This window comes from Amblyomma maculatum, chromosome 3, assembly GCF_055883805.1.
Source record: "Amblyomma maculatum isolate TAMU_Amacu chromosome 3, ASM5588380v1, whole genome shotgun sequence".
In the NCBI taxonomy this organism is placed as follows: Eukaryota; Metazoa; Arthropoda; class Arachnida; order Ixodida; family Ixodidae; genus Amblyomma; species Amblyomma maculatum.
This window is the reverse complement of record NC_139346.1, coordinates 80,482,482-80,493,623: the sequence shown is the minus strand read 5'-3', so window position 1 is coordinate 80,493,623 and position 11,142 is coordinate 80,482,482. Positions and strand designations below refer to the sequence as shown.

Below are 11,142 nucleotides of genomic sequence, written 5' to 3'. Positions count from 1 at the left end.
TAGCAAAATCTGGTGGACACGGGAATGTAGGGAGGCAAAAAAAACAACAACAAAATAAAGCCTGGAGTAAGTTTCGAAGATACCCAACATAAGAAAATTTGACAGCTTATAAAAAAAAACTAAAGCTAAAGGTCGTTATATTCGTCGCAACGCCGAAAAACAATCATGGCAGAAATTCGTGACATCTATAAACAGCTCAACACCATCTAAAAAAATGTGGGAACAAGTCCACAAACTAAATGGCAGCTTCTCCCCATATACGATTCCGATTCTCACAGCACCTGGTATGCAAACGAGCATCGAAGAGCAGGCGAATATATTAGGGGAACATTTTCATAAGGTTTCAAAGTCTACACACTACACAGAAACATTCCTAAAATATAAGAGCACAGCTGAAAAACAAAAGCTTCCAACAAGTGGCAGCACAAACAAACCGTACAATAGTTTAATTACACTGCAAGAATTGAAGAAAGTCCTAGCTAGAGGTAAAAAAACTGCACCAGGTCCTGATCAAATTCATTACGCTCATTTATCCGAAACCTCTGTAGAGGCACTCCTGAAATTTTTTAACAAAATTTGGGTTCTAGGGAAATTGCCGGAAGCTTGGAAAAGGGTCATTATTGTACCATTCTTAAAACCAGGAAAACTGCCAACTTCTCCTAACAGTTATAGACCTATTGCTCTCACCAGTTTTCTAGCGAAATCTTTTGAAACTATTTTAAATACTAGATTAACCTTTGTTTTAGAATCTCATGAACTTATTAATATTCATCAGTGCGGTTTTAAGAAAGTGTGCTCAACAACTGACCACATAGTACGCCTTGAAAACACTGTCCAAGAGGCTTTTATACATAAACAGCATTGCCTCGCAGTTTTCTTCGATCTAAACAAAGCCTACGATACAACTTGGAGGTACGGGATCCTACGACATTTAGCAGATCTAGGCATCCGAGGCCGAATGCTAAATGTCTTAAATAACTTTCTCTCACACCGTTTTTTCAAAGTCCGCCTCGGCGCCACCCTGTCTAGAAGCTTTGTTCAGGAAAACGGGGTGCCACAAGGGTGCATTCTAAGCACAAGCCTTTTGGTTGTAAAAATGAATTCTATTTGCAGAGAAATCCCAAATTTCATTATGTTTTCGCTCTATGTAGATGACCTTCAGATAGCCTGCACATCCTCAAACATACAAACATGTGAGAGGCAAATACAAATAACAATTAATAAACTAGCGAAATGGGCCGACAAAAATGGATTTCAGTTTTCCCCACAGAAGACGGTGGCAGTTATGTTTTCGCTCAAGCGAGGTATTCAGAACAGCCCTGTCCTCCACTTAAATAAAAACGAATTACCGGTGAAAACTGAACACAAATGTCTAGGCATTACGTTAGACAAAAAACTTACATTTCTATTACACATAAATATACTAAAAAAGAAAGCTTCCAAATCTCTTAACATACTGAAAGTTTTTTCGCGGAAACGTTGGGGATCCGACAGGGCATGTCTTTTACATATATACCGCTCGGTTATACGCTCACGCTTAGACTATGGGAGCATTGTATATGGTTCAGCTAGACCTTTATACCTTAAAAAATTAGACCCGGTACATAACTTAGGCCTTCGCCTTGCGTGCGGAGCGTACAGAACATCCCTAATAAATAGCCTTTATGTGGAAACGAACGAGCCTTCACTGAAAGACAGACGAAATGCACTCGCATGCGCTTATGTTCTCAAAATAAGGACACGGAAACAACACATCTGTTACCAGATTGTCACAACTTGCCCCTCCCGAACAATATCCACAAATAAGCCTCAGAGAACAAGACCATCGATAATGCGATTTGAAGACATTTGCCGTGAGCTCCACATTCTGGACACCTTGCCTGATGTCGCTCAAGAAATTAGGCCCCTGGCCCCATGGTACAACTTTCCAACAGTTTGTGACCTCACTCTTACACAGTTCAAAAAGGGCGAAACTCCTACAGAACATATATTACAAGAATATCGCGCACTAAAAGAGAAATGCAGCAAATGCACAGCGTTCTACACGGACGGGTCAAAAACTGCCTCCTATGTTGGCTGCGCTGTAGTGGATCGGAACTCCGAAAAAAATATTCGACTTCCTCAATATACATCAGTATTTGCAGCCGAGTGTTATGCTGTCCTGGTAGCTGTAGCAAAAATTGTGTACGAGGGCACTGAGAACAGTGTTATCTATACAGATTCACTGAGTGTACTCACAGCTCTAAACTCCAGAAATGCAGTCATGCCATTACTCGGTAACATAATACACGATGTAATAAAGATCTCAACCCAAGGACATAACATAATATTCTGTTGGGTTCCAAGCCACATGGGCATTGAAGGAAATGAGAGAGCGGACGTGTGTGCTGCTCAAGCAGGCAGGAAAGAAATAGAGAAAGTAAACATACCTTATAAGGATTGCATAAAGTTAATTAAACGAAAACAAAAGGATATATGGCAGTCTATATGGAATAACCAAGAAAGTAATAAATTGCACCTCGTAAAGCCCATAATAGAAGAATGGGAAACAAGCACTCATCAGGAACGCTTCATGGAGGTTACAGTATGCCGTCTGCGTATTGGGCACACACATCTCACACATAACTTTTTACTAATGAAACAAGATAAGCCTACGTGTGGAGAATGCGGAGAAGTACTGACAGTCAACCACATCTTGATTACATGCTCAAAACTAGATACACTACGGAGAAAGCATTTCACTATTTTTTATGATCGTGCCATTCCTTTCCATCCCAAATTACTTTTAGGAGAAAGATCAATAATGAACTTAACATGTGTTCTTAGTGTTTTAAAAGAAGCAGACGTTCTGAATAAATTGTAAACTTTAACGAACCTTTTTCCCCTTTTCAAATAAGAACAGATTTTAACCTTGCTCTTGGCGCATGATAGCCTCAGTTGCTTATGCGCCAAAAAACCCCAATACAATACAATACAATTAATACAAACAAGGTTAAAGACAAGAGAGGCGGCACACACGTGCCTCTCATGTCCTTGTCTTTGTTTGCACTAAAAAAGAAACCCTACATTAAGGTTAGCTTTAAACTCACCCAGCAGGAAGTTTTAATGATACTGTGCAGGCACCCTTCTTAACTGTGTTCATTTGAGAATAACTTTAGTTTCAATAAGTCCTAGACTATGTGAGACCAAAATTACCATTACTTGTCACAACCTACTGCAAAGAAATGGAAAATGGAGATCGGTTTCTGAACTGGTACTGCTATTAGTGAATCAAACTGGAAATTTGCAGTCAGCAAAAACAAAAACCAAGCCATTTTTAATAGCTGTTCACTGGTAGAGCAGAGCATAACCAATGCAAATACAAACAAGCCTTAGTTTCTCAAACTTATGGAATGCAGACATGCTACTGTCAATAGACGGTTTCATCCAGCGCCGACCGTACACTGGCAACACTGTGCCCCCGTATCCGGCGCCCTTAGAAAACTTCCGGTTGTGGTTTGTTTTGCTGGCGTTTTGTGTGCTCTCGCGCTCGCGCTGTGCGCATTTTGTTCGATTTTTCCGTAGTATATCTATATTTGTGCGGATTGTGGCATTCCGTGCGTTGTTCAGTGTCCAGTGGCTCGCCGGAACAACGCCTTTCTCTCTTTTCGATCCTCTGGCGGCGGTATCGCTTGATTGTATGCGGTTGCTCGCTGGAAATGTGTTCAGCGTCGTACAAGTCACCTGTGAAGCGCTCAAGGATGGGTTCGTGTTGTGTTGTACCTGGGTGCAGCCTTCGCTCAGGAACAAACCTTCTTTCGGCAGTGCGAACGTTCAGGTTCCCCAGCGAGGCCGGTAGGAAAAACGCTTGGATAGCAGCGGTGCGCCGAGACAACTGGCAGCCTACAAAGAGCTCTCAGATTTGCTCTGCTCACTTCATCCAAGGTATGTTGCTACTTACAGTAGCGCCGGCGCTGTCATGTGGTCTAGTTATATAAAAGTGCTACTGCCGCCTATACTTTATTAAGGTTCGTGTCATATCTTGTGTGATCCACGCGCGAGCAGTTTGAAATCTAACCAGCTCCTTAAGTTCATGAGTACAGAAGCGTGCAATGTAAAGTTTGCATCTGCTAAGCGCAACGCCACAGGGTAACGATATTTACGTCGGCGTGTAGCCATACAGTCGCCGTGTTTTTTTTGGTTTTTTTTTTGTTTTTAGTTTTTATCTGGAGCACTACTGCTCTTCTGCAACTTCACTTATTTAGACAGGTGTATCGCTGCCTACCGGCATGTAGACAGCCGTGTCGACGATAATACTTTACGCAGATTATAATCCCAAAAATAACTAGTGGTATCCATACATACATGCAGGGAGTTTCGGCCACTATCCGGGCGTATTTACGGCTTCGCAGAGGCAGGTTATGTGTTATTCTCGTGAACTACAGTTTTTAGTACCTTGCAGGCGTGGCAAAAGTTGATTCCCTTTCAATTGACCTTGCTGTTTAATATTACAAGGACGTTTGAGAAATTCATTTGTGTGTTCATGCATATTAAGAACAAGCCATGCTGATATCACAGAGTGTGCGTATGTGCGCACATCATCTCGCCCTTTTATTAGTGTGTACACACAAGCAACTCTTTTCACTAATTTCATCCTTTGTCTAGCAGCAATGAAAGTGCCATTAAAAAAATGTTTAGTTGCAGATAGTCCCAATGCGTGTCATAATTTTTATCCTTCTGTATTGCAGGCCAGCCATCTTCTGATGCAAACCACCCAGACTATGTTCCTTCAGTGTTTCCTTACCGAACACAAGGAAACTCAAAACAGAAGATTGCCAGATTCGAACGTGCTCAAAGAAAACTGCCTTCCGAACAAAGAGATGGCATTGCCGAGTCCTGTATTTTGACCTCCCCAGGTGACCCCACCGACCATGGCGACAGTCCAAGGAAGACGTGTGATGCTGGAGCACAAACAACCCTCACTACAAAGGACATTGAAGCTCTGCTGGAAGAAAATGAGTTGACAAAAAAACATCTCACTGAAATGAAGCAAAACTTTCAAACTGCTGAAGATAGACCTGCTGCAAAGGAGAATAAGCCCATTAACCTTCCAGAGATCACACAGACTGTGGTGATGCAGTCAGATAAAACTTTAAAGTTCCACACAGGGCTTGTATCCGTAACAATGTTCAGGGCACTGCTGCAGTTTGTGTTGTCTATTTGGACACCAGCCCAGACATGCCTGGATGCTGAACAGCAGCTTCTCCTAGTGTTAATGAGGCTCAGACTAGGACTGCTAACCAAAGACCTCGCATGTAGATTCAGCATTGCAGTAGGTTCTGTGAGTGCAATTTTCCACTCGTGGCTTGATGTGCTAGCCAAGAATTTTGAGCAATTCATCATTTGGCCATCGAGAAAAGCGCTGCAGTCTCACCGCCTGCCAGCTTTTCAAGACACATTATTTGATAACCTGAGGGGTATCATCGATTGCACTGAAATATTTATTCAGCGTCCAACTTCAATGGAAGCTAGGAGTCAGACATATTCAAACTACAAGCATCAAACACCGTCAAGGCACTTGTTGCAATTTCACCTTCAGGTTCAGTTACATTTGTATCGAAGGCATGGGGTGGACGGGTTTCTGACAAAGAGTTCACACTGTGTAGTGGCCTGCTTGATAAGGTTGAGGAGGGAGATTGTTTTCTTGTGGACAGAGGCTTCCGGTGCGAGGACATGTTTGCTGCTCGAGGTGCTAAAATACTAATGCCCTCATTAACAAAAAAACGCCCCCAGCTGCCAGGAGAAGAAGTCACAACATCAAGAAAGCTCTCACGGGTCCGAATTCATGTTGAAAGAGCCATTCAACGTTTGAAGCTCTTCAGAAGTCTCCAAAGTGTGCTGCCAGTAAGCTTCGTGAAAAGGTCGAACGATGCAGATTGTGCAACAATCGACAAGATTCTGGCTGTCTGCTGTGGGCTTGTCAACCTACAAACACCAATCATCAACAACCTAGCTTCCATTGAAGTTGGACGCTGAATAAATATTTCAGTGCAAATTCTTGGCTAGCACATCAAGCCACGAGTGGAAAATTCCACTCACAGAACCTACTGCAATGCCGAATCTGCATGCAAGGTCTTTAGTTAGCAGTCCGTCTGAGCCTCGTTAACACTAGGAGAAGCTGCTGCATAATGAGCACTTCCTCCATTGTTCTCGTGGATGGTGACATTGTGGCGTGATGTGATCGTTTCAATGAGTGCAAGACTGGACTTTTTTGGAAGTAACATTTTTATGAGAGGCTCAGTTTGGCAACATGGCACCCATATTATCTTATTTCATGCCAGGTAAAAACCAAGACTGGAGTTATTGCATTTGAGCGCTTTGCAGTTTCACTTTAAAATTTTTGTATTGTCCTTTCGTTCTCTTTATTATTGCACATGTTTATTGCACTGAACAATCATCATTGTAGATGGGAAACATGAAGCTGTACTTGAGCATTTACAGTAAAAGAATGCAGGTGCCAAATAAGATTACAGCATACCTGCAATCCAGTAAACAGACAATATGAAATCTAGTAATCATAATGGCTGCTCATAATGTCACGGCATGTGTTTAATATTTCACTAATCCTAAACATGGTGTCTGAGCCTTCACTGGCTCCGTGATATCAGAGAAAAAGCGACATATATATAAAATTGCAAGAAAAAAGAAGCAAATCCCACAATTCTGAATGTGCCGTCACAGCAGAATAGGACAACAGATCGAACAACACTTAAACTGTTTCATTAGTCTGCTTACTTTTGACACTTTATGCATGTCCACAATTTTGGTGTGCGTTTGAGGTTTACACACTTGAGGTGAAAACCGTGTAGGCATTGAGTGCACTCTACAATGCGTCCAGATTTGGCACCGTGGCAGTGGCACGTGGATTTCGCACTTTCTATCTTCTTTAAAATTTGCTTTGAGTGCAGCTCTGGGAAGATGTACTGAAAGAAAAAACTTTCCGCTCTGGCTTCTGTGTCTGCCCAGAAGTGTTCATCAAACGTCATAGCCTCAACCAGCACTGAATGTCCTGTGTACACTACGAAGTAGGCTCGACGGATTCTGGTAATAGCCATTTGGGCTTGTATTTGCGTATAGTATGCATGGTCATGCCTCAGCTTTAAATCAGCATTAAGATAAGCCAGCTTAGCAGTAATAGAAGCACCTTTTGCCGATGCAGGACACTTCACCTCCAGCACAGCGCTCTCACAGCATGCACAGGAAACAATAGCGTCTGGAGTTGCTGCCAGGAATGGCAGCCTTTCCAGCACAAACAGGCCACAGTCTCTTATTTCAAGTTGGCTGTGATGCGGTGACTGATGAGTAATGAAAGCTTGTTTTGCTTGAGGCTCTGCTTCACAGCCCCAGCGCAGGTTTGGCTTAACATAACCCATAATTTCAGCAACAAGACCTTCTGCCCCTGTTTTACATCTTGTTACACGGTGTAACACAGAGGCAGTAATCCTGCCTCGGCGCTCTTCCTTCCATGTCGTGTTCTTTGACTGTCTGTTCAATCTCAATGCATGCGACATCTGCACTTGTTTCGCTGTTAGCAACTTACTGTCACCATACACAGCTTGCAGTGGAAAATGCAAGGCTGATTGTTCGGACACGGCTGATTCTTTGGATTCTTGGGCAGCAGCAGCTTCAGTTGACTCGGGGGCAGAATCAGTCTCTTCACTGTCTGTCAGTGAATTCAGCAGCAGTGTGTTTGGTGCAAACCTCTGTAAGAGCAGATAAAGGAATCAATGTAAACCAAAGAAGACAAAATAAAGGATATTGAATATAAGGATTCACCTTGACTTGCTGCATGAAGCTGCGAACCTCATCATTGCTCCAATTTGGTATTGTTTTTTGGGGTCTTGGGACAATCTCAGGAGCCGGATGACCCACTTTGGGCTTGAAGAACTTGATGTTGCTAACTGGTGCTGGCTGCAAGAAATTTAGTGTTTAATCCTTGTTTCTGCACTATTTGTTGATGCAGAGGAAAGGAAAAATACCTACTCTGCTCCTTCGTGTCACCTCAATCCACTTGCACTGGACATCAGTTGGTGATGCATCACTGTAGTGCACATTCGCTTGAATGCTGAAGAGCAGTGAAGCAACATGCGTGCAACATTCTCCGAGGCTGCAAGTTAAAGTAGTGGACACATGCTTATCAGCAACTCACAAAGCACAAGGAAAAAACTTATCAAGAGTTGTTGTTAGCCTCGGGTTGTTAGCGCCTGCGTTTAGTTTTCCTGTTTTTGTCCTCTGTGTGGTTCTGTGCTGTTTTCCATCTTAGAGAAAGAAGCCAATAACTTGAAATGTGTTGAAGAAGCATGGCGAATGGCAACGATAGCAACATGCTAACAGCCATGAAATCACCAGCAAAGCTGTGTCCTAGGTTGACTGGATACGTTTCCTAAGATGGAAACATTATGTAGAAGGGAAAACAGTGCAACCCACGGGACATGAAAAAACACGCTGGCATAACGCGCTGCATGCTATGGGACATTACAGGATACTGAATTTTTCCCCCTTGTCCCTTAAACCTTTCCTCCTGTACGCAAGAATGATCCCACACTACGGGCAGCATGAGCCAAGAATAGCCTAAAGTGCTAATGAAAACAGTGCATTTCGGGACTGAGTTTCTTGCAAAGACCACTGCAAAAAAATTTGTGACAGGACTATGGAAGCACTCTAGTATTATAAATTAGCCGCGGTCAATGCGATATTCTCGTCACGTTATCTAAGGGTTTTCACTAGCGCGTTATCGCGCCACAACTTTGTTTCCGCGACACAAAGAAACAGACAACCCGACACCAGCACTGTCAGTAGGAAGCGGCCGAAGCAGCCAAATACGGAGCGTGTAGTACTTACCCCGCCATGCAGGTGCAGTGAGCAGTCTCAACATTCCCGTCATCTTTGACAACACACCACGCTTCGTAAGACTTCGTAAGCGTTTGGCTTGCGTCCACAGTGGCCGCAACGAGAACCACACCGCCGCCACGCTCGCCTGCTCTGAACGACTTCAGCCGCTTCACCTTTCCACTTAGGAATGCGTTGTAAGCTGCACTCATTTTGTGGCTTTTAAACTGTTCCTTTGTGTAGAAACAGACTCCTTCAACCAGGTATACGAAAATGTCTGTCACTGTGACAGGTGGAAGGTTGCGCGAACCTGACGTGAACGCGAACCGCGCGGCATCGTCGAGTGGGTCGGGAAGCTCTTCGCCCTTGAACGTCAGTTTCTCTCGATATCGGTTCTGTGTCTGCGTGTCAAGCTTCTTAAAATACTCACTCGACATCACGGTACACCAAACTGCTGCAGCATCGCGCACGGAAGAAAATAACAGAGCCGCACGTTGCATCAAGCAGCTAGTCGCGCTGCGAAGGCATGCCGGAAGTACTTGTGCCGGGAGTTTACTCGGGGAAGCCAATCAGCGCCAAGCGCGGTTTGTTTACAAACATTGAAACTGTCTATAGCAGCCACTCACCAGGGCATTCCTGCCTTCACTCTCCAGAGAAGCACCAAAAGCTTTTAATTCCTCTAGAGTTGCAAGAGGTTGCACAAGAGCTGCATCAGCAGTCTCTGGCATTTGGCTTTGTGGCCTTGTTATTTCAGAGATGGCCTCCAAAATTTCTGCTTGCGTATGCCTTATAATGGCGAAATTGCTTAGAACTCGCCGCTGGAAATCTGCAGGCATATAGGAACAAGTTAAAATGCATCAAAATTGCCTACAGTAAGCAACATTGAATTCACCAGCATAGCCAAGGCAATTTGCGCAGTTTTGTGCATCCCCTGAAAGTTAAGTAAAATAGCATTAACTTGAGATGCCTAGGACTGGAATGCATGCAGTTATTCGGCACCACCAAAAATTTACCGCAGTGGGTGCCATCATATTCAACTGCTCGCATATACAAGGGCTCTGAAGGAATTAAATGAAAAACACTTTTGTGTATTAAACATGATACAACTTCACATAAAAAGACAATTATTACAAACCAAACAATAAACTCTACATCTGTGAAGTGGTTTATGAATTTTCACCGCATTAAAAGGTTACTCAGAACACAACAAATTTTTGTTCTACATAAGAAAGCAATCTTGCGGTTCAGTCCGCCTAAGCAGCATTTTTTTCCCATCGCCAATGACATGTACCGTCGAGAGCAAAAGAGATCCTGATCATCAACTGTATGGTGGGCGACAGATGGCAATGCAGCCTTGCAGCAATAATTTGCATGCAAGTAATTGCCTTGGCATCACTGAAGTTATATTGAAAAAATGTGGCCGTAATGGCATTGCATGTAGTACTTCGTTTCTTGGTCTTTGGTAGCTTACAAAAACTGCATTCAGCGACATTAGATCCTGTCATCATTATGCGACAATCTATTGACACAGGCAAACTTCACACATATCCTCAGCCACTGCTCCGAATAAACAGCATCATTATGACAGAAGGAATCATTACATACCTTGCTCGGCAGGATTGTATGGCAGCTGAGCAGCAGTAAACACTTTAGCTGTGTATGCATGCACAAGGAAAGTAAATTATAATTCAAAACACGGAACTGACGACTCAAATCGTTGTTGAAAGGTGATTACCAGTGTTTTCACCAGAACTGCTGCTTAGTGCTGCTGCCACACTCTTCTCCTATGGACTTTTCAAAGAAAAAAAAATTGCAAAATCAAAGGGGAAATAACTGCAGCATTTTGGGTGGGTGCAGAGTGTTGTAAGGCTATCTAAAATTTAGCAACGTATGCCATGCTATACGCTTTCAACATTTAGATGATTGAATTGCAGAGATAAATCCAACATAGTTTTTCGTCAGGTAAGAGAAAAATAACAAATTTTACAGCTCGGGCTACTCACACGGGATTGCTTAACATGCCTGGCATGCTGATATGCCTTAATTTTCCTTTTTTTTTTAATGAAACGCCTCCAGTGCATCACCATGCGCGAAGTCAACAGAAGGTGATCACGTGGTACGCCTGATAACGTGTGTTATTGATCATCTAGGCACACACAGTTTTTGCAAACCTGCCCAATAGCAAACAACGAAACACGCAGATAATGCGCAGTGTCACTGCAGAATGGAAATAACGTACACGTGCTTCTTAGCTGTGAAAGTCCCTGCGGAGCG

At 43.2% G+C, this 11,142-nt stretch overlaps 1 protein-coding gene and 1 pseudogene across 1 annotated transcript; one reads left to right on the top strand and one right to left on the bottom strand.

The window, feature by feature from the left end:
• The first annotated feature begins 3,443 nt into the window (after nucleotides 1–3,443).
• On the top strand, nucleotides 3,444–6,270 carry LOC146195067 (uncharacterized; annotated as a pseudogene).
• On the bottom strand, nucleotides 6,252–9,305 carry LOC146195066 (uncharacterized). The gene is made up of 4 exons (XM_084597670.1): nucleotides 8,881–9,305; nucleotides 8,023–8,146; nucleotides 7,816–7,950; nucleotides 6,252–7,742 (listed from the first exon to the last, which is right to left on the bottom strand). The coding sequence occupies exons 1-4, from the start codon at nucleotides 9,303–9,305 to the stop codon at nucleotides 6,771–6,773; spliced, it is 1,656 nt and encodes a 551-aa protein (XP_084453796.1). The 3' UTR covers nucleotides 6,252–6,770.
• Between the last annotated feature and the right edge of the window lie 1,837 nt (nucleotides 9,306–11,142).

Bases quoted from the DNA above. Each gene is read 5' to 3' on its own strand.
- LOC146195066 (XM_084597670.1), bottom strand. From the start codon at position 9,305: ATGTCGAGTGAGTATTTTAAGAAGCTTGACACGCAGACACAGAACCGA. The intron at 7,951-8,022 runs GTAGGTATTTTT...AATTTCTTGCAG, and splicing joins AGGTGACACGAAGGAGCAGA to CCAGCACCAGTTAGCAACAT. The intron at 7,743-7,815 runs GTGAATCCTTAT...CTGCTCTTACAG, and splicing joins GCTTCATGCAGCAAGTCAAG to AGGTTTGCACCAAACACACT.